The sequence below is a fragment of the Ornithorhynchus anatinus genome, chromosome 10 (genome assembly GCF_004115215.2).
Source record: "Ornithorhynchus anatinus isolate Pmale09 chromosome 10, mOrnAna1.pri.v4, whole genome shotgun sequence".
In the NCBI taxonomy this organism is placed as follows: domain Eukaryota; kingdom Metazoa; phylum Chordata; class Mammalia; order Monotremata; family Ornithorhynchidae; genus Ornithorhynchus; species Ornithorhynchus anatinus.
The window spans coordinates 53,380,637-53,403,160 of NC_041737.1; the positions used below are offsets into that span (position 1 = coordinate 53,380,637).

Sequence of the window (22,524 nt, forward strand, 5' to 3'; positions counted from 1 at the left end):
CCTCCCCGTTAGCCCCGACAGACACCCCCCACTCAACCTCCCACCCCGTTTAGCCCTGACAGACCCCCCCCCCCCCACCTCCCTACACGTGGCTCCGCCCCCGCCCCCCCCAACCGGGATCCTCGGGGCTGTTGGGCGGGGGCACTTCCCCCGCGCCCGCCCCTGGCCCGGTTCCCACGCGAGGCCTCCGCCTCCCACCCGCGACCCCGCCCCCGGGGCCGGGAGACAGGAGCGGCCGAGTGGCGGAGCCGGTTTTCCTAAGGCGGGGCCGGTGGGGAGGGGGACGGAGGGAAGCGGGATCCGGGATCTGGGGCGGAGGAGCCGAGCCGAGCCGAGCCCCGCCGGCCGAGGAGGAGGAGGAGGAGGAGAAGTCGGAGAGGGGACATGGCCGGGCCGGAGAAGGAGCAGGTAGCGGGGCCGGAGGCCCGGACGCCTGGGTCCCGGGAGGGCAGGGCTGCCCCAGTCCGGGGGAGGGAGAGGGGGTGGTCGCTGGGCCCCGGGGGGGGGGGTGGCGGGAGGGGGCCGAGCCGGCCGCTGGACCCTCCTCCAGTCCCTCGTGGTTCCCAGAGCTGGATCCCCCGGATCTTCAAGAGGAAGACGTGCACGACCTTCGTCGCCGACCCCGATGACCCCGGGTATGATGATCCCCCCCCGGGTGGGGGACTAGGCGGCAGGGGGCTGCGGACCTTTGACCCTTAGTGACCGTCCGCCCGGACCCAGCGGCTGGACTCCCCATCTTCTACCCTCGCCCTGGCTCCTGTTCCTGCCTGCCTCTCTCTTTCTGCTAGGCATTCGGCCCGTCCCTCTGTCATCGGGTGCCTCGCTACCTTCGTCCCTCTCTGACCCCTCCCTGGGGGGGTCCCGGGGGTCGCCCGCGCCGCCCCCTCGAGACACTTCGCCCCCTCCGTCTTTCTTCCCACCCTGACGGAGTCCTGTCTGCCCCAGTTCCCCGGGCCCTCGGACCTTCCTCTTGGAGCTCCCTGGAGCCCAAACTCTCCCAAGGCGTGGTGGCTACAGCGTGGGCCTGGGAGTCAGAGGGCCATGGGTCCTAATCCCGTCTCCGCCACTTGTCTGCTGTGTGACCTTGGGCAAGTCACTTCACTTCGCTGGGCCTCGGGGACCTCGCCTGGAAAATGGGGATTGAGACTGAGACTGTGAGCCCCACGCGGGATAGGGACTGGGTCCGACCCGATTTGCTCGGATCCACCCAAGCGCTTGGTACAGTGCCTGGCACATAGTAAGCGCTTAAGAAATACCACCACCACCACCACCATCATCATCATCCCCCGGCTTCCCCCTTGGTTGTCCGCCTTGACCCTCCGACCCCTCCAGCCCGAGGATGCTGTGCCAGTGCGGGCTGCCCCGGGCCCAGCACCTGGCCGTGGCGGTGGAGGACGCGTTCGGGGCGGCCATCGTGACCTCCTGGGACCCCGACACCCACACCACGGAAGGACCCACCGACGCCTTCGGAGACCTCGATTTTCAGGGGTCCGGGCGTAAGCCCAGCAAGGTCAGACGAGCCCCGGCGGCCCCCCGGGGGGGGCGGGGGGAGGCCCAGGGGACGCGCCCCCTTCCCCCCGGGTTGACCGGAGCTCCGACCCCCACCCCCCCTCCCCTCGGGCCCCCCGAGGGAGCTAACGGCGGGCGCCCCCCCCCTGTGACTCCCCCCGTTCCCCGCGGGTCTGGGTCCTCCTTTCGCCTTCCGCCCTCTTCCGCAGTTCATCCGGCTGTCAGACAGGACCCATCCCGCGGCCGCCTACGGGCTGGTCACCCGGACCTGGGGCTTCCCCGCCCCCAACCTGGTGGTGTCCGTGCTGGGGGGGGCAGCGGGGAGGGGCGCTGCAGGACTGGCTCAGAGACCTGCTGAGGAGGGGCCTGGTGCGAGCTGCCCAGAGCACAGGTGAGGGAGAGAGGGACCCCGGCGTCCGCTTCCCAGGCCCTTCCCTGGCTCCCCTCAGGGACCCAGGCACTGGCCCCCAGCCCCCACTTCTCCCCACCCATCTTCTCCTCTCAGCAGGGCGACCCCAGCGTCCTGCTTCCCAGTCCCTTCCCTGCTCCCCCGCTCCCCGCAGGGACCCAGGATCCCCAGTTCCCACCCTTCCCTGCTTCTATGGCCTCAGGGTGGGACACAACCCGTCTCCACCGACCAGCCCTCCCTCCCCCTTCCTCCCCTACTTTCCCTCGTCCCTCCTCTGGCTTGGTGCAGCTAGCTTCTTCTCCTCTCTGGATCTGGGGTCTCTCCTGTCCCGAGGGCTTCTCGGGCACCTCTCTGTCGGGCTCTCTCTCTTTCTCTCTGCCCTTGTCATTAGGAAGTCTTCCTCAAAGTCCAACCTGAATCCCTCTCACTGCGGTTTGGAAACCGAGCAGGTTGGAGATGGAAAATGGGGTCTTTTCTCAACCCCACCCCAAGAGTTGCCCGTGGAGAGACCTCTGACTCAGCGCTTTCACGCCCCCCTCCCCAGCCTTCCAAAATCGGTCTAGCGCCCCTCCCGCTGTAGCACCTGCCCAGCCCCGGGAGACCCGGTGGAAACAACAGATTATCTTGCTCCCCAGGGGCCGTTCTGCCACTTCCCTTCCTGCCCCTCCCTCAGAACTCCCTGGCCGGGGGCCCTCTCGTTCCAAAGGCCTCTCTCCTGATCGGGAATTCCTCCTTTTCCCTGACCCAAAATTCAGCCCCACAAAGGCCTCCCCCCGCTCCCTCCATTGAAATAAGCGCACGGTTGAGGCGATCCTCCCTCTTCTTCCCTGGGCAGCAGGGAAGGTGGAGGAGGGCAGAGCCCCCCTCCTGACCCTCCCCTCCCATTCTCTCCCAGGGGCCTGGATCCTCACCGGGGGGCTTCACACGGGCATCGGGCAGCACGTGGGGGTCGCCGTGCGGGACCACGCCACGGCCAGCACGGGGGGAACCAAAGTCGTGGCCATGGGCATCTCTCCCTGGGGGGTCGTGCGGAATAGCGGCGAGCTGAAGAACTCCAAGGTGACCGGAGAGTGAGGGCGCGGGGGAGAGGGTGTGGGGGGAGAGGAGCAGACCACCGACCTCCTGAGGAGGGTGGAGGATAGCTCCCTTTCTCCTCCAGGGCTCCTTTCCGGCCCATTACTCCTGGAGGGGGGGTCTCGAGGACGGCCCCCCGTACCCCCTGGACAATAACTATTCGGCGTTCTTCCTGGTGGACGACGGGACGCACGGGAGGCTTGGGGGGGAGACACGCTTCCAGTCCCGACTCGAGAATTTCATCTCCCAGCAGAAGACTGGAGTTGGGGGTGAGCCCCCTCTCCCCACCTCATTCCCTCCCCCGTCCCCCCGTCCCAGGAGTCCGGCGGCCCAGCCCAGCGCTTCCCCCTGCCCACTCTGACTCATTCCCACTGCCTCCATAGACCCGAGGGTCGGAGTCCCCTACCCCTGCTCCACTCGGGGACCCCGGCGCCCCAACCCCCAGTCCGCCCCCTCCCCATTCTTCCTTCTCAGGCACCGGCATTGATATCCCCGTCCTCCTCCTCCTCATCGAGGGTGACGAGAAGATGTTGCAGGTATTGACCCGTGTGACCCTGGGCAAATCGCTTAACTGCTCGGTGCCTTCTTTTCCTCATCTGTGAGCTCCGTGTGGGACAGGGACTAGGCCTGAGCTGATTTTGCCGTAGTTACCACAACGTTCAGTTCAGTGTCTGGTGTAGAGTAAGCGCTAAACTAATATTATTATTGTTAATATTGTTATTATTATTATTGTCTGGAGGGTCCTGGTGGTAGCTCCGGGAGCATTAAGGGAAGAGACGGAGAAAGGAGGGTGGGGGGTGCTGCCTCGGTTAGGGTCAGACTCCTCGGAAGTGAGCAGTTTAAGTGGGGGTGTCCTGGGACAGAGGAGGGTCCCGGAGACTAGAGAACTGGGGGGGGGGGGGCGGGAAATGAGAAGACACGACTCTGAGTTTGAGTTCCTGTAAATCCCATTGGCTGTCTGATCCCCTGTCTTGCACACAAACCAGACCCCCCAAGCAGCCGGGTTTTTATGCCTGGGGGAGGGGCGAACCCCCCCCCAACCCTGCTCACCCCCTAGATCACCCCAATTCCCCTCACCCCGACACGTTGCCTTGCTGCTCCTGAACTGGACTTCCTCCCAGCAGCCCTCTCTCTGCCTTCAGTAGCCTCTTGACCCCATTTCTCCTATGACCCCCTAATTCCCCACCCCCGCCAACCCGCCCCTTTGGCAGCGAGTGGAGGAGGCCACCCGGAACCAACTACCCTGCCTGCTGGTGGCCGGCTCGGGGGGAGCAGCCGACTGCTTGGCCGAGACCTTGGGGGCTGTGGCCGCCACCCCGGCCCCAGAAGGAGGCGGGAAGATCTGGGTTGGAGAAGTCCAAGACCGGCTCCGTCGCTTCTTCCCCCACGGGGACCCCGAGGTCCTGGCCGCTCAGGTAGGGCATCCCAGGGGACCGGGACGGGAGAGGGGGGAGAAGGAGGAGGGGGAGGAAAAAGAAAGGAGGAGGAAGTAAATAGAAAGAGGAGGAGGAAAAAGAAAAGAGGAGAAAGAGGAAGAGGAGGAAAAAGAGGAGAATGAGAGAGGAGGAGGAGAAATGGGGAGATGGAAATGGGTTGGGGAGGGCTGAGAGGGGGCTCAGAGGGAAGGAGAGTGTCCGGGTCCGTGGAAGGGATCCCCTTCTTCCTCCTTGCTCCCCTCGGCCCCAGGTGGAGAGGATCGTGCAGCGCTGGAAGATGCTGACCGTGTACTCTGCTGAAGACGGACCTGAGGAGTTTGAGACGGTCGTGCTGAGGGCGCTGGTCAAGGGTGAGGTTGCGGACCCCTCCCCACCCACAAAACCCCTCCAAATGACCCCGTGCCCCCCCACCTTGTCCGTGACCCTTTGCTTTCCCTCGCCTTCTCCCCCACGCCCCCTGGGGCCCCTCGGACCGCCAAGCTAGCAGGTGGCATAGTGGGTAGAGCACGGACCTGGGAGTCAGAAGGACCTGGTTTCTAATCCCAGTTCCGCCGCTTGCTTGAGGGGTGTCATTGGGCACTTCACTTCTCCTTGCCTCAGTTACTTCATCTGTAAAATGGGGATTAAGACTATGCGCCCCACGTGGGACAGGAACTGTTTCCAAACCGGTTCGCTTGTATCCACCCCAGCGTCTAGTACAGAGCCTTGCACATAGTAAACGCTTAAAGAATAGCACAATTATTATTATTAGCACCTCCCAAGACTCCCAAGGACTCCTCCACTTGACCCCTTTCCATCCCTCCCACCCCGGGATGGGCGTCATCCGGTCTCCCCGTGTCCTCTCTTGTCCCCCTCCCCACCCAGCCTGTGGCAGCTCAGAGGCCGCGGCCTACCTCGATGAGCTTCGCCTGGCCGTAGCCTGGAACCGCGTGGACATTGCCCAGAGCGAGCTGTTCCGCGGGGACATCCAGTGGCGGGTGAGTAGGCAAGGCCCGGGTGTGGGAGAGCGGCGGGGACCTGGGCGGGACCCGGACACCTGGCTATCGTTTTCATCTGTGCACTCGCCTCTGTGTGTGGGAGCCTGACTCGGGCTGCGGACCCGGGATTTCCCCGCCCTGGTTCCCCAACCCCCGCCCTAGTGTCCACCCTAATCTGGGCCAGACGGCCGGGGTTGTGCCTACGCGTGTACGTGTCTGTGTGTGGACGCGAGAGCGTGTGCACCGGCGCCCTGCCTTCAGTATCTGTCCGGACTTGCGGGAGGGAGAATGGAATGAGGGTGGGGGGTAGAAGGTGGCTGGAGGAGGGGGGCGGCGTGCCTGATTAAGGGGCCGCGGTTTAGCAGGGTGTGTCCGGGGGGGTCGTGTGTGTAAAAGGGGCCTGATTTATGAGGGTGTGTCCAGGGGCGTGTGTAAAAGTGAGCTTGGTTGAGGAGGGTGTGGTCTCTGAGGGACGGGAGAGAGGCAATGAGACGGTGTGCTGGGAAATGGGTTCTAATCCCTCCCTCGCTAGTTATCGGCTGTGTGACCTCGGACAAGTCACTTCACTTTTCTTTGCCTCAATTAGCTCATATGAAAAATGGGGAATTAAAAGCGTGAGCCCCAAGTGGGACAATTTGATTACCTTGTATCTACCCCAATGCTTGTGCTTGCCACACAGTAAAGGCTTAACAAATACCGTAATCATCATTAGAGTGCCCGGCACATTTCGTTCATTCATTCAATCGTATTTATTGAGCTCTTCCTGTGTGCAGAGCACTGTACTAAGCGCTTGGAAAGTACCATTCAGCAACAAACAGGGACAATCCCTACCCAACACCGGGCTCGTAGTCTAGAGGACACTTAGCGCTTAACAAATCCCATAGTTATTATTATTATTCCAAGTGGGAGAGGGGCGGATCTGGGGGGAAGTGGGTCCGTCTCGGGTGGGGAGGGGGGCCAAGGTTATGGAGCTGAGAGTCGGTAACGGCGCTTCCTTCCTTTCATTGTCCGGTCCGGGCCCCCTGCCCGCCTCCTGCCCTCTCTGTCGGCCCGGCGCTCTCGTCAGTCCTCCCACCTGGAGGCCTCCCTCCTGGACGCCCTCCTCAACGACCGGCCGGAATTCGTCCGGCTGCTCATCTCCCGGGGCCTGAGCCTCAGCCACTTCTTGTCCCCGGCCCGGCTGGCTCAGCTCTACGCCGCCGCGCCGGCCGGTTCCCTCTCCCGGCACCTGCTGGACCGGGCGGCCCCGGGCGGAGGGGCGGGGGCTGCGGCCAAGGGCCCCCCGGGCCCCCCGGACCCCACGGTCCCCCTGCTGCCCCCCCAAGGCTCCCCGCCCGCCCCCAGGACCGTGCGGTTGCAGGACGTGGCCCGGCTGCTGCGGGAGCTCCTGGGGGAGACCTGTGCCCCGCTCTTCTGGGACGCAGACTCCCCCGACTCCGGAGGGGCGTGGAGAGAGAGCGTGAGAGACGCCCCGGGAAGGGGAGGGGGGAGACGAAGGGGAGAGGGGCGGGGCGGGCCGGGGGCAAAGGGGTCGGGGGGAAGCGGTGGGATCAAGGCAAATGGGAAGTGCGGTGTAAAGGTGGAGGGGATGTGATGGGGGTGATCCGGGACCGGGGGGGGCGTGATGGGGGCTCTAAATGTGTCTCCTCTACCCTCCCCCCGCCCCAGAACGGTCTGCTGTTGAACGGGACGCCCCCCGGCTCCACCCCCTGGGCAGACCTGCTCATCTGGGCCCTTCTGCTGAACCGCGGCCCGATGGCTCTCTACTTCTGGGAGATGGTGAGGAGGGAGGGGAGGGGCACCTCGGGAGCCACCCCGGTAGCCCCCACCCCCGTTTGTTCTGACCCTCGTCCCTCCGTCTCTCTCCCCCGACGACCCCCAGGGCTCGAACTCGGTGGCCTCGGCTCTGGGCTCCTGCCTGCTGCTCCGGGTTCTTGCCCGCCAGGAGGCCGAGGCCGAGGAGGCCGCCAAGAGAAAGGAGCTGGCAGCCCGGTTCGAGGGGCTGGCCGTGGGTACGGGGGACGAGGGGAAGGGGAAGGGGTCCGGAACGAGGGTGGGCGGTGGATACAGGGGGACGGGGGAAGGGGAGGTGCCGGCGTTGGGCCCGGGGGGCAGGAGGCCCGGAGAGGTCCTGGGTCGGGGGAAGGGACCCCGGGTTGGGGGGCTGGGGACGGGGGGCACTGGGGAGAAAGCAGAGCGGGAGGGTCGAGGATGGGGATGGTGTAGTGGATAGAGCACGGGCCTACCAGTCAGAAGGTCATGGATTCCAATCCCGGCTCTGCCACTTGTCTGCTGTGTGGCCTTGAGCAAGTCACTTCACTTCTCTGGACTTCGGTTTTCTCATCTGTAAAGTGAAGATTGAGACTGTGAGCCCCATGTGGAACAGGGACTCTGTCCAACCCAATTTTTTTTTTTTTTTGAGAAGCAGCTTGACTTAGTGGAAAGAGCCCGATCTTGGGAATCAAAGGACGTGGATTCTATTCCCGCCTCCGCCACTTATCTGCTGTGTGACCTCGGGCAAATCACTTAACTTTTCTATGCCTCACTTACCTCATCTGTAAAATGGGGATTAAAAGTGTGAGCCCCACGTGGGACAACCTGATTACCCTGTATCTACCCCAGCGCTTAGAACAGTGCTTGGTACATAGTAAGCTCTTAACAAATACCAAAGCAATAATAATAATTTTTATTATTAAAGGAGGCCGTTGAGGATCGAGCCCGGGGTTGGCGGGGTGGGCAGTATCCGTGGCGCGATCTAACGGCTGTGGGGGGCGATGGGGGGCGGTGAGGGACGGGGGGGGGGCTGGGGTCGCGGCCTGAGACCCCCTCCTCCCCCTCGCCGCCCCCAGGGCTGTTCAGCGAGTGCCATCGCAGTTCCGAGTCCCGCTCGGCCCGTCTACTGCTTCGCCGCTGCCCGCTCTGGGGAGGAGCCACTTGCCTGCAGCTGGCCACCAGAGCAGATGCCCGCAGCTTCTTCGCCCAGGATGGAGTCCAGGTCAATCAATCGGTCGATCGATCAGTACTATTTCGTGAGCGCTTACTGTGTGCAGAGCATTGCACTAAGCGCTTGGGAGAGGACAGTGTGACAGAGGTGGTCTTTATAAGAATGGTATTTGTTAAGCGCTTACTGTGTGCCAAGCACTGTTCCAAGCGCTGGAGAGGATACAAGGAAATCAGGTTGTCCCACATGGGGCTCACAGTCTTAATCCCCATTTTACAGATGAGGTAACTGAGGCCCAGAGAAGTTAAATACCAACATTGTTATTATTATTGACTTGCCTAAAGTCACACAGCTGACAGGTGGCGGATCCGGGATTAGAACCCATGACCTCTGACGCCCGGGCTCTTTCCACTGAGCCACGAAATAGAATTATAATTATAAATATGTGCATGTATACTTTCCTCTCTCCTCTCCCCTCCCAGCTTTAGCTCCCTCAGTCTCTGCTTCTCTCTCCATCTCTGTCGGGGTCTCTGACGGGGGGTTTCTGGGTGGAGGGAGAGGAGGTGATAGCGAGGGAAGGGCTGGGAGAGGCCCACCAGGCTGACCGCCCCCACTTTCACCCGCAGACTCTGTTGACTCAGAAGTGGTGGGGTGAAATGGACAGCAGCACTCCGGTCTGGGCCCTCATCCTCACCTTCTTCTTCCCCCCGCTCATCTACACTGACCTCATCAACTTCCGGTGAGCTGCGAGAACCCCCTACCTCCGCCCCCACACTCCCTAATATGGGGGGGCCCAGGGAGGTAAAGTTGTCTTTGCCCCCTTGTCCCCACCCTCCCCCCCTTCTCTGTTTCACCCCAAATCCCCATCCCACCCACTTAGTCCAGTGCTCTGCACACAGAAATCTCCGGCGGCCGCGAGTGGGGATTGCAATATTTATGGCATTTATTAAGCGTTTACTACGCGTCGAGCACTTTTCTAAGGGCTGGGGTAGATACAAGACAATCAGATTGGACACAGCCCCTGTGCCCCGTGAGGTGCACAGACTAGGTAGGAGGGAGAACTAGTATTGAATCCCCATTTTACAGATGAGGAAATAAGCACAGAGAAGTTAAGTGACTTACTCAAGGTCACACAGCTGGCAATTCCTTCCTTCCCCCTCCATAACCAGGAGCCAAGAGGAAGAGCCGCTGCAGAAAGATGAGCTGGAGATGGACAGAGGAAATGGCAGCAGGAAGATCTTTGTGAGGTGAGGGGACTTCTCCCGCAATCTCCAGTGGGAAGTGGGTGGAAGTACCTGGCTGGGAGTTGGGGGGAGCTGGGGCAGAGTTGGAGGGAAGCCCCTCTTTTCTCTGTTGCTCACACCCCCTCCCGTGTCCTCTTCTCCCTGCCCCCGATCCCTCTCCCCATTCCCCTTTCTCCTGCATTCTCCTCCCCCTCTGCTCAGCCCCGGGTCCCGAGAGGCTGAAGAGAAGCCGCCCGGTGGGAACCGGGGTCAGGACAAGTGCTGCTGGGGTCAGCGGTCTCGGCGCCTCTGCCTCCATCGCTGGGCCCAGTTCTGGGGGGCCCCCGTAACCTCGTTCCTGGGCAACGTAGTCAGCTACCTGCTCTTCCTCCTCCTCTTCACCCACGTCCTCCTGTTCGACTTCCAGCCCCCTCCCCCGGGGCCCTCCGAATTCCTCCTCTATTTCTGGGCCTTCACGCTGCTGTGCGAAGAGCTGAGGCAGGGGCTGTCGGGGGGCTGGGGCAGCCTGGGGGCGGGCGGCCAGGGCAGGGCCCCCCTCAGTCGCCGGCTCCGCCTCTACCTCGCCGACTCCTGGAACCAGTGCGACCTGGTGGCCCTGAGCTGCTTCATCCTGGGCGTCAGCTGCAGGTGGGTGACCTTTAACCCCCACCCACCGCCCAGGACCTCTGACCTCTGGGCCCCCCCAAACCCCTGGGGCTGGCCTCGGTTGTTTTGGCCATGGTGGGGGTGTGGGTGGGGTGTGTCTTGGTCCTGGGGAACCTGGTCACACCCTCGAGTAGCTGCTCCCTGAGGGCAAAGACCAGTGTTTCTGGCTCTGACTCCTTTCCATTCCATCGCTCTAGCTTTCCAGGTGTCCATGAGTCTGTCTTCCCCATTCATTCATTCATTCATTCATTCATTCATTCAATCGCATTTATTGAGCGCTTACTTTATGCAAAGCACTGTACTAAAGGCTTGGGAGAGTACAATGGAACAATAAACAGACACATTCCCTGCTCACAACGAGCTTACAGTCTAGAGAGCCAGGGACTGTGTCCAACCTGATTTGCTTGTATCCACCCCAACGCTTAGTACAGTCCTGGTACAGATTAAAAGTTTAACAAATACCACAGTTGTTATTATAATGGTTATTATTATTAGAGGGGGAGATACATTAATATAAATACATTTATTTATTAATGCAGTACTTATGTAGATATCTGTAATTTTTAAATTTATATTCATGTCTGTCTCCCTCTCTAGACTGTAAGCTCATAGTGGGCAGGGAATGTGTCTGTTACACTGTACACTCCCAAGCGCCCGGCACGGTGCTCTGCACTCAGTAAGCGCTCAATACATGTGATTGAATAAATGAATGAGCAACTCTCTGGGTGTCCGTGAGTCTGTCTTCCCCTTCAGACGAACAGCCCCCTCCCCGGACCAGGGACTGGCGTCTCTCCCCCATCACCCGATTCAGTACAATCAGTCAGTCAATACCACTGCGCACTTAACGGGTGCAGAGCGCTGTGCTGAGCGCTCGGGCGAATACACAACGACAGAGTTTGAAGGCACCTTCCCTGCTTTTGATATTGTGACATCCGCCCCAGGGCGATTTCTGATGGCTGACCTTCTCGTCTCCCCCCCTTTCCGCGCCTCCCCAGGCTCAGCCCTGGAATGTTTGAGCTCGGACGCACCATGCTGTGCCTTGACTTTATGGTTTTCACCCTCCGACTTCTTCACATCTTCACGGTCAACAAGCAACTGGGGCCCAAGATTGTGATCGTCAATAAGATGGTGAGTGGGCGAAACCCGGGTCGGGGGTTGGGGGTTGGGGGCAGGCAGGAAAGGGGAAGGGGGGAGAGAGAAGGGGTGAAGTTGGGGGAGATCAATGGGCTGGAAGGGTGGGGAGGGAGGAGCGAAGTCAGGGAAGAGGGGTGGCTTGGTAGGAAACGAGGTTAACAACTCTGTTGTAGTGTACTCTCCCAAGCGCTCAGTACAGTGCTCTGCGCACAGTAAGCACTCAATAAGCATGGCGTAGTGGAGAAGCAGCATGGCGTAGTGGAGTCAGAAGTTTATGGGCTCTAATCCCCGCTCTGCCACTTGTCTGCTGTGTGACTTTGGGCAAATCACTTCACTTCTCTGGGCCTTAGTTACCTCATCTGTAAAATGGGGATTGAGACTGTGAGCCCCATGTGGGACAGAGGCTGTGCCCAATTTGACTACCTTGCATTTACCCCAGAGCTTAGAGCAGTGCTTGGCACATAGTAAGCGCTTAAATACCATAATTATTATTATTTACCACTTAGTACCGCACACAGTAAGCGCTCAATAAATACGATTGACTAACTCGATGAATAAATACTAATGTTGGGTTGATTTGGGGCTGCATTGTCTGCCTCCCTTCCCTTCCCATTGTCTGTCCCTCCCCACATGTCTGCCCTCTCCCCCTCCCCCCACCAGATGAAGGACGTTTTCTTCTTCCTCTTCTTCCTGGGCGTGTGGCTGGTGGCCTACGGGGTAGCCACGGAGGGTTTGCTCCGTCCCCACCCCCGGTCCTTCCCCGCCGTCCTGCGCCGCGTCTTCTACCGCCCGTACCTGCAGATCTTTGGCCAGATCCCCCAGGACGACATGGACGGTGGGGAGGGGCAGCAGGGGAGTCGGGCAGAGGGCAGTTGGGGCGGGGGGCGACCAAAACGGGACCCAAGAGAAAGAGGAAACCCGGTCGGGAGACGCCCTTGCGGAGAGAGGCGGTGGGAGAGGTAGAGAGATTGAGGATTAAGACCGCGGGCCACACGTGGGACGATCTGATTACCTTGTGTCTATCCCAGCGCTTAGAACAGTGCTTGGCATAGTAAGCGCTTAACAAATCCCATTATTATTATTATTATTAGAGAGGAGCCGCCTGTCTCTCTGCCTCTTCCTCTCTCCCCCCCGCCAAAGCCCACTTCTCTTCCTCCCCTTCTCTTCCCACCCTTCCCCTTCCTTCCCCTCCCACCCTCCTCCTGGCTTCCTCTCCCCCCTCACCCACCTGCCCCCTTTTTTCCCTCTGTCTTTTCATCTCCCACCAGTCTTTGTCTCTCCCCGCATCTCTGTCTGAGCCAAGTCTCTCTCTCTCTCTCGGGTTTCCCCAATTGCCTCTTCAGTCCCGACTTACGTCTTTCCTCCCGGTCTCTATCTCCCTCCCTGATCTCTGTCTCTCCCTCTAGACCCCCGTCTAGCTCCCCAGTCTCTGTCCCACACCCTGCTTTCTGTCTCCCCCATCTCTACCTCTCCACCAGTCTCTGTCTCAGTCCCTCAGCTCAGTCTCTCCCTCCGATCTCTGTCTCGCTCCCCCCCCCCAAAATCTCAGTCTCTGTCTCACTCCCCGGATCTCTGCCTCTCCCCTGGGTCTCTGTCTCACTGCCCGTGTCTCTTTCCCTCCCCTGGATCTCTGTCTCACTCCCCAGGTCTCTGTCTCTCCTTCAATCTGTCTCTCCCGGGTCTCTATCTCACTCCCCAGGTCTCTGTCTCACTCCCCAGGTGTCCGTCTCTCCCCGGCTCTCTGTCTCACTCCCCAGGTCTCTGTCTCACCTCGGATCTCTGCCTCACTTCCCAGGTCTCTGCCTGTCCCTCAATCTGTCGCTCCTCAGGTCTCTGTCTCACTGCCCGGATCTCTGTGTCTCCCCCGGGTCTCTGCCTCACTCCCCAGGTCTCTGTCTCTCTCCCGGCTCTCTGTCTCCCCTGGACGCCTGTCTCTCCCGGGCTCCATCTCTCTGTGCCTCTCGATCTCGATGTCCCGTTTTCCTCCCCGGAACAGTGGCGTTGATGTCCGTGGGCAACTGCACGAAGGTGGAGGCGGCGTCCGGGGGTCTGGACGGGCCCTGGGGCCTGCCTCAGCGGGAGAACGCTCCCTGCGTCTCCCTCTACGCCAACTGGCTGGTGCTGCTGCTGCTGGTGGTCTTCCTCCTGGTGGCCAACATCCTCCTCCTCAACCTGCTCATCGCCATGTTCAGGTCCGGAAGGCCTCCGGGACTCGGGCCTCACCCCCTCTCCTCACGGACCCCGCCTCCTGTCCTCCGGCTCCTTCCCATCCCGTCCCCCTTCTCGCCCCCTTCCCTCCCTGATCCGCCCCCTCCTCGCTCACTGACCCCTCCCCTCCTCTCCTCAGCCCCACCTCTGGAAGCAGCGTGGCTTAGTAGCAAGAGCCCGGGCTTGGGAGTCACAGGTCGTGAGTTCTGATTCCGGCTCTGCCACTTGTCTGCCGTGTGACCTTGGGCAGGCCACTTCACTTCTCTGTGCCTCGGTTCCCTCATCTTTAAAATGGGGGTTAAGACGGTGAGCCCCACGTGGGACAACCTCATTACTTTGTATCTACCCCAGCTTTTACAGCAGTGCTTGGCACATAGTAAGCGTTTAACAAATACCATCATTATTATTATTATTCCCCCTGACCCCGCCCCTTCTTTCCATTCCCCTCCCTCCTTTTCTGCATGACCTCACGCTCTTCATTCATTTATGCAGTTGTATTTATTGAGCGCTTCCCTCTTCTCCCCTTCTATTCTTCTCCCCTCGTCCTTCCGCTCCCCCCCCCCCACCCTCTTTCCCGTTCCCCTGCCCCGCGACCCCCTGTACAGTCACACCTTCGGGAAGGTCCAGGGAAACAGCGACTTGTACTGGAAATCCCAGCGCTACGGACTGATCCGGGAGTTTCATAACCGCCCGGCCCTGGCTCCGCCTCTCATCATCATCTCCCACCTCCGTCTCCTCCTCACCCACCGCAAGCAGTGTCTGAAGCATGAGCCCCCCCAATTCCCCGCATTTCCGTGAGTTTTGGGTCGGGCCTGGGGGCGGCCGGGCGGGGGCAAGAAGAAAAGGAAAGGGCGGTTGAGCAGGAGACGTGGCCCAGCAAAGTATTACTATTACGAGTAGTATTATGAGCAAAATGAGAAAGTAATATTATTAAGAGTATTAGTATGCGCCGCCAAAGTATTATTATGAGAGTTTTATTTATCCTGCATTTATAAAACCATCTCAGTCCATCCGCACGTAGTGAATACACACCGAACCTCGGGAGAGTACATTAGGATTGGTAGACTTCTGCCCTCAAGGAGTTTATAGTCTAATGCTCTGCGGGAGACTAGTCTCTGAAATTACAGAGAGGAGGGAGTAATAAGAGTTTAATGATACTCTCTCAATCGTATTTACTGGGCGTTTAGTGGGTGCAGAGCACTGTACTAAACGCTTGGGAGAGCACAGGGCAACAATAAACAGATACATTCCCTCCCCACAACAAACTTACAGTCTGGAGATAGGATATGTTTATGAAGGCTAAAACAGGCAAGGGTGAGCATTTTAACTGCTTAGGTGGCATGGAAAGACTAGAGTGACAGTTGGACGATGTACAGGTCATGGGTTCTAATCCCGGCTCTGCCACTTGTCTGCTGTGTGACCTGGGTAAAGTCAGTTCACTTCTGTGGGCCTCAGTTACTGCAACTCTAAAATTGCGATTGAGACTGTGAGCTCCACATGGGACAGAGAAAGTGTCCAACCCGATTTGCTTGTATCCACCCTGGAGCTTAGTAACAAATACCACTATTATTATTATAGTAGTGATAGGTGATAGTAGTGATAATTGATAATATATGGTATATAGTTATTGATACATTAATAGTAATAATAAAGTGGAGAGATTCGATATTAGTGGGAGAAGGCCTGCGGGAGATGTGATACCAGAAGGGCTTGAATTCCAGTTAGCGAATGAAATTAACCCAAACCAATCAGTTATTTACCCTAAAAGAAAAATTAAAAAGGCTGTTTCCTAGAAAATTGTTGCCTTCTCCCCTGTTGCCACCTCATGCAAAGCCAAGAGAGGATGAGTTCAAGCTGGCCCTCCCTGTGCCCTGGAGAACAGGTGTCAACTTCCACAGTGGTGAACACAACAGCCTTGCAAGGGGTCCCTGGGTTGAAGGCCCCCTCCCATTCCCAGCCTGTATGGCAGGGTTAGGGCTTGTGTGGCTCAGCTCAAGTTGCCACGGGAAATGGGCCCTAAGCCGAGGTGGGCAGTGCCAATCCATGTGTAGTCCTGCAGCCCCCAGAGCCATGATTCAACCAGGATCACTGGGTTTTTATAAATCAACCATATTTACTGAGCACTTACTATGGAAGAACACTGTATTAATCGCTTGGGAGAATACAATAGAACAATACATCAGAGTCTAGGCAATCTCTAGACTGAAAGCTCATTGTGGACAGGGAATGGGTCTGTTTATTGTTGTATTGTACTCTCCCAAGAGACTAGTACAGTGTTCTGCATGCAGTAAGTGCTCAATAAATATGGTTACCTGACAGACTCGGGCTTGGGAGTCAGAGGTCGTGAGTTCTAATCCAGACTCCGCCACTTGTCTGCTGGGTGACCTTGGGCATGTCACTTAACTTCTCTGTGCCTCAGTTCCCTCATCTGTAAAAAATGGGGATGAAGACTGTGAGCCCCACGTGGGACAACCTGATTACAATGTATCTCCCCCAGCGCTTAGAACAGTGGCTTGGCACATAGTAAGTGCTTAACAAATACCATACTTATTATTACCTTGTATCTACCCCAGCACTTAGAACAAAGCTTGGCACATAGTAAGCGCTTAACCAATACCATCATCATTATTATTATTATTATTATTGTTAGGGTTTGGGGCTGTGCCCCTTTCTGCCTCATTTCCTCTTCCCCTTCCTCCCCACCCGCCCTCGGTCCGACTCCACCGTGTGTGTGTGTGTGTATGTGTGTGTGTGTGTGTCTCCCCTAAGGTCTGTGTCTCTCCCTCGGTCTCTCCCCGTCTCTGACGGGGCACTCAGTCCTCGCTCTGTCCTCTTGTCCCCGTGCCCGCGGGAGCGCCGCCTGGGGATTTAGGATGGCACCCTCGCCACCCCCCACCCCCGGGCAGACAGAATCTGCCGGGCAACCAGTGACGTCACAGGGCTCAGTGTTGCCCTATTGGCTGATTGCCCGTCCCGGGAGATTTAAGTGATTTGGGCGGGGCGCGGGGTGGGGCTTTCAGCCCTCCTGTCTCCGGCCCTCTCGGCGGACTGTGGGGGGCTGGGGGCGGGGGAGGGGGAAGGACGGAGCCCCCCAAAGCCCCCAGACCCCCGCCCGTCCCTCTCTGCAGGCGTGGAGCTGTCGGGCCGGGCCGAGCGGGCTCTGCTCACCTGGGAGTCGGTGCAGAAGGAGAATTTCCTCCTCGCCCAAGCGCGAGACAAGAGAGACAGCGACTCGGAGAGGCTGAAGAGGATGTCGCAAAAGTGAGGGGGGACAGGGGCGGCGGGGGGCGTCCCCCCTGAGCCAGGGGACAGCGGGGAGGACGGGGCCGGGGCCTGAGCCAGGGGACGGGGGGGACGGGGGCGAGGCCCGAGGGAGGGGACACGGGGGACGGGGGCGGGACCTGAGCCAGGGGACGGGGGGACGGGGTCGGGGCCTGAGAGAGGGGGCAGGGGGATGGGGTGAGGCCTGACGCCCCTTCTCCCTCCCCGCCTTCCCCTGCGTCCTGTCTCCCGCCTCCCCCAGGGTGGACACGGCGCTGAAGCAGCTCGGACGGATCCGTCAGTACGAGCAGCGGCTGGCGGGGCTGGAGAGAGAGGTCCGCGGCCGGAGAAGGAAGCGGGGAAGGAAGGGCGGACACCGGCGGGGGAGGCCGCCCAGACGGAGAGGGGACGCCGGGAGGCTGGCCAGGGGGAGGCCGGACAGAGGGAGGCCGGCCTGGAGGAGGCTGGCCAGGAGGAGGCTGGCCTGGGGGAGGCTGTTCAGAGGGAGATGAGATGCCAACCTCTGGTCGGCGGCCCCTATATCCGGCTTTTCCCTCAGGTGGGTCAGTGCCGCAGACTGCTGGGCTGGTTGGCCGAGTCCCTGAGTCGCTCGGAGCTGCTGTCCGGGGCCCCGCCTCCCCCAACTGCAGGTCACTCACCGAGACCCCCCCCCCCCATCTCCGACCCCCCATCTCCAACCCCCATCTCCGACCCCACTTTCTCCTGTCTGCTCCCACCTCCTCCCTCTATTTTCCCCTTCTTTCTGTCAGCCTCCGTGTGGCGGCCTGTCTTTTCAGACTCCCTGACCCCTCGTCTCCCTCCCTTCTTCCCCTCAGATTGAGTTCCCTCGAACCTCATGGAAGCTTCTACCTCAGAAGAGCCGGGAGCCAAACGCCCCAGGAACGGGTCTTCTCTGTGCCAGGGCTATCTATGGGGACCAACCCACTCAATTCGAGTCCTTGCCTTGGCACGTTCTCTCACACTTGGCTCTAGGGGTCTTGTCTTCCGCAGTAGCTGCGCCCACCGCATCTACAGGGCTTCGGACCCCCACAGAGCCCTTTCCCGAGGCTATAGGTGTCCTCACATTCCTTGTAGGACTCTCACTGTATCTGTAACAGCCTCCGGCTTTAGGGACCATGCCCGATTCACAATATCCCCGCTTCTGGGTCTGTAGGAGCCGCACCCTATCCCTAGGGAATGAGGCAGGGAAGGAGGGGATGTAAGAGAAGGGTTGAAGGGATTCGTGGGAATCATCCCCACCCAGGGCCCGGATTTCACCATCTTTCCCCTCTTTTCCCACACTCAGTTGCTGTATTAATAAAGACTGTGACCACTTACTGTCCGTCACCGAGATTATGGACTCTGTGGACTGAATCTTCGAAAGGACCCGGTGCTGGAGAGAGTCCAGCACGTGGGTGGATGGGACATGTGAGGGTGACCGATAATAATAACTGTGGTATTTGTTCAGCGTTTACTCTGTGCCAGGAGTTGTTCTCCAGCTCTGGAGTGGTTACAAGCAAATCGGGTTGGACACAGCTCCGGGTCCTCGTGGGGCTCACAGTCTCAATCCCCATTTGGCAGTTGAGGGAACTGAGGCACATAGAAGTGCAGGGATTTGCCCCGGGTCCCACAGTAGACAAGTGGCAGAGCCGGGATTAGAACCCATGACCTTCTGACTCCCAGGCCCGTGCTCTAGCCACTAGGCCGTGCTGCTCCTTAGACGAGCGAGCGGGTGAGGCAGTTGGTGGCTTGGTTGGGGTCTGGAGCCCATTAGAGCCGGCTGGCGCTGCCTTGAATGAATCAAAGAAAGCCGTCCTCATCGCCACAGGGGCGTGGATGCCTGGGGCTAGGTTAAAGCCGGGTCTGGGCCTCCGGCCAGACTCGGACTTTGCTTCCCTCCCCCCCGCCCCACCCCGCGCTTTCCACCTCGCCTTTCCAGCGCTTCCCGCTCCTTTCTGCCCCGGAGGCCGTGTGGACCACCTACGAGCCCCTCATTCCTTCATATTTATTGAGCGCTTACTATGTGCAAATCCATTCATTCATTCATTCAGTCGTATTTATGGAACGCTTACTGCTTGCGGAGTACTGTGCTAAGCTCTTTGGGAGAGTACGAACGGACAATAAACAGACACATTCCTGGTCCACAACAAGGCATATCTACCGTTCACTTTTTTTTTTTTCATGGTATTTGGGTGCTGATGTAACAATTGCCACACAAATAGAAATTGTCAATTCTATGGCGTTTCCAGTGTGACAATGTACGGATCCGAAAGCTGGACAGTGAAAATACAGGATAGAAAGAACATCGATTCTTTTGAAGCGTGATGTCGGAGAAGGCTTTTACCAATACCCTGGCCTGCCCGAAAAACAAACAAATGGATTTTAGAGCAAATGAAGTCAAAGTGGTCTTTGGAAGGCCAAATGACTCGACTTAGATTAGCATATTTTGGACACATAATCAGGAGGACGAATTCTCTGGAGAAGACACTCATGCAAGGAAAAATCCAGGTCATGGGTTCTAATCCCGGCTCCGCCACTTGTCAGCTATATGACTTCCACTTGTCAGCTATATGACTTTGGGCAGGTTACTTCAATTCTCTGTGCCTCCTTTATCTCATCTGTAAAATGGGGATTAAGACGGGGAGCCCCACGTGGGCCAACCTGATGACCTTATATCTATCCTAGAGACCGTAAACCCGGGCTTGGGAGTCAGAGGTCATGAGTTAGAATCCCGGCTCTGCCACTTGTCAGCTGTGTGACTGTGGGCAAGTCACTTAACTTCTCTGTGCCTCAGTTCCCTCATCTGTAAAATGGGGGTGAAGATTGTGAGCCTCACGTGGGACAACCTGATTACCCTGTATCTACCCCAATGCTTAGAACAGTGCTCTGCACATAGTAAGCGCTTAACAAATACCAACATTATTATTATTATTATTAATAACGGAAGAACTGTTAGAAAGGTGGTGGATTACGGCAGAGGACAGGACGTTCTGGAGAAAGTATATCCAAGGAATTGCTATGATTTGGAAACAACTCGGTGGCATTTAATAATAACAATTTGTTAAGTCAGGCAGACATCGTATTTATTGAATGCTTACTGTGTGCAGAGCCCTGTACTAAGCGCTGGGGAAAGTACACTACAACAATATAACAGACATATTCCCTGCCCTCAGTGTGATTACATTCTAAAGGGACTAGAGCGCTTACTATGTGCCAGGCACTGTGCAGTAGTAATAATGATAATTAATAATCATAACAGTGATATTTGTTAAGCACTTATTATGTATCAAACGCTGTTCTAAGCGGTGCAGTAGATACAGGCCAATCAGGTTGGATACAGTCTCTGTCCCACATGGGGTTCACAGTCTTAATCTCCATTTTACAGAGAAGGTAACTGAGGTATGAGAGAGGTTCAGCGACTTGCCCAAGGACACACAGCAGATAAGTGGTGGAGCCGGGTTTAGACCCCACATCCTTCGGACTCCCTGTTTACTCTCAGTTTACTCGGTCGGCGGGTGCCCATGGGAATCTTTTTTTTTTTAACGTATTTGTTAAGTCAGTCAGGCATCGTATTTATTTATTCATCCATTATTAATAGTAGTAATAATAATGATGGTATTTATTAAGCGCTTTCTATGTGCCAACCACTGTTCTAAGCGCTGGGGTAGACACAAGCTAATCAGATTGTCGCATGGAGGGGGGGGGGGTCACCGTCTTAGTCCCCATTTTACAGATGAGGAAACTGAAGCCCAGAGAAGTGAAGTGACTCACCCAAGGTCACACAGCAGACAAGTGGCGGATTCTAGATCAGAACCCATGACCTTCTTACTCCATAGTGTTCTCAACCTGAGAAGCAGCGTGGCTTAGTGGAAAGAGCCCGGGCTTGGGAGTCAGAGGTCATGGGTTCTAATGCCGGCTCCGCCACTTGTCAGCTGGATGACTCTGGGCGAGTTACTTCAATTCTCAGTGCCTCCGTTATCTCATCTGTACAATGGGGATGAAGACGGTGAGCCCCACGTGGGCCAACCTGATGAAGTGACTTAAATTCCCTGGGCCTCCGTTAGCCCATCTGTAAAATGGGGATGAAGACGGTGAGCCCCAACCTGATGACCTTGTATCTATCCTAGAGCTTAGAACAGTGCTTGGCACAGAGTAAGCGCTTAGCAAATAGCATCATCATTATTATTATCTTCAGCGAAGGAGCGGGGCCGGGAGCGGGAGCTTTTTAGCGGGTGTCGGGCGAAGAGCGGCGCCCGGGCTCGCAGGGAGCGCGTCTGGCCGGCAGGGGGCGGCGGCGACGCTCCGGCCACGCGGGGCGGGGGCTCGGGCTGCACTTCCGTCCGCGACCACCGGGGGGCAGCCGAGCCGGAGGGAAGCCGAGAGCGCGGGGATTTCTGGCCGGACTGGCCTTCGGCCTTCGCGCTTCCTCCCGGGGTTTCTGGCCTCGCTCCTCCTCTCCTGTTGCCGCCCCGGGAATATCCCCGCTCCCGCGCCGGGAATTCCTCCCCCCCCTCCACCCCGCGCCCCAGCGGGCAGCCCCGGGCCGGAGAGGCCGGAGAGCCTATTTCTAGGGTCCGGTCCTGCGGGGCTCGGGGCTCCTTGGGGTCCCGGTAGGCTGCGGCCTCCGGGGAAAACGAGGTGCCGGGGCTCGCCGGGGGCTGGGGAGGCAAAGACCAGGGCAGAGGCGTCTGGGGGGCGGCCTGCAGGGACGGGGATCCGGAGGGGGTCGCGGGGCCCCGGCTCCCCCTCTCCCACGGCCCCGTACCAGGGGTTCAGTTTATGCTCTGGTACAAGGGTTGGGAGAGGGGGCGCCGAGGGGCGGGTGCCCAGGAAACTCTTGGGAGGGGGGTGGAAGCGGGGCGGAGGTGGGGGGGGGGGCTCGGCCGGTCTCTTCTGTGCACCCCCAACCACGCTTCTTCAAGACATGCCCGGTCCGGCCCCCGGGACACGCTCCAGCCAGCTCCCGCACCCCCAGTCGCCCAAGACGCTCTCCAACCCAAACTGTCAGGGTCACCCCAACCCCACTGTCAGGGTCACCCCAACCCGCTCACCCAGCCCGACCCCCTCCCTGGCCTCTAAAGCCTCGCCCCGGCCTCCTCAGGAAACCTCTCTACGGCTTACTCGGGCCCACGCCCAGCCCTGCCCCGAACCACCCCCCTTAAATCAGCTCAGTACATGTGGAGTCCCTCGACGGAGACCTCAATCTTTGTGCCCCCCAAATCCTCCGGGACACATCCGGGTGTCTTCCTCCCCGTGGGCCCGTCCCTCGGGGCGCCTTCCTCCTCCTCCTCCTCCCCGCTCCTCACCTGAGGGCTCCCGGCTCCCGTCTCTCCAGCTCGAGCCGTGTCCCCGACTCCCCGCAGCCCTGGATCCCTTTAACCTGCACCCCATCGCCGCCACTCCCCCGCCGCCACTCCCTCCCCCTCAGCCCCAGCCAATCAGAGCCCCCCGGGTTGGGGGGGTGGCTAGGGGGCTGGAGGAGTGGGGTTCCTGTCGGAGAGGAAACGGGGGCCAGGAAGCCCCCAGCCGCATCAAAGACAGCACAGGCGGCAACAGGAAGCTTCGGGCCTGGGGGGGCGGGGGGGACACTTCTAGGGGCTGGGTGGGGCGAGTCGCCCCCCACCATCCAGGCGTTGCCCCCCTTCTCCTTAGAGCTGGGAATATTTTGCTGTTTACCCTCTCCGCT

General features: G+C 59.0%; 1 protein-coding gene and 1 non-coding gene across 2 annotated transcripts; one reads left to right on the forward strand and one right to left on the reverse strand.

Annotated features, from left to right (window-relative positions):
• Positions 1-286: 286 nt before the first annotated feature.
• TRPM4 (transient receptor potential cation channel subfamily M member 4) lies at positions 287-18,191 on the forward strand. Its single transcript, XM_029073420.1, is given in 26 exon segments — positions 287-408; positions 568-635; positions 1,333-1,510; positions 1,719-1,829; positions 1,831-1,900; positions 2,814-2,977; positions 3,078-3,261; positions 3,467-3,528; positions 4,204-4,407; positions 4,679-4,778; positions 5,293-5,405; positions 6,472-6,864; positions 7,074-7,184; positions 7,288-7,417; positions 8,255-8,400; positions 8,973-9,085; positions 9,516-9,593; positions 9,792-10,217; positions 11,231-11,363; positions 12,030-12,204; positions 13,366-13,561; positions 14,183-14,371; positions 16,706-16,838; positions 17,101-17,173; positions 17,398-17,488; positions 17,675-18,191. Coding segments are annotated over 26 exon segments (3,822 nt in total). The 5' UTR covers positions 287-384; the 3' UTR covers positions 17,832-18,191.
• A 3,374-nt stretch (positions 18,192-21,565) lies between these two features.
• Positions 21,566-21,659, reverse strand: MIR150 (microRNA mir-150). The gene has a single exon (NR_034798.1). It is a non-coding gene; the product is annotated as a microRNA mir-150 (primary transcript).
• Positions 21,660-22,524: the final 865 nt, after the last annotated feature.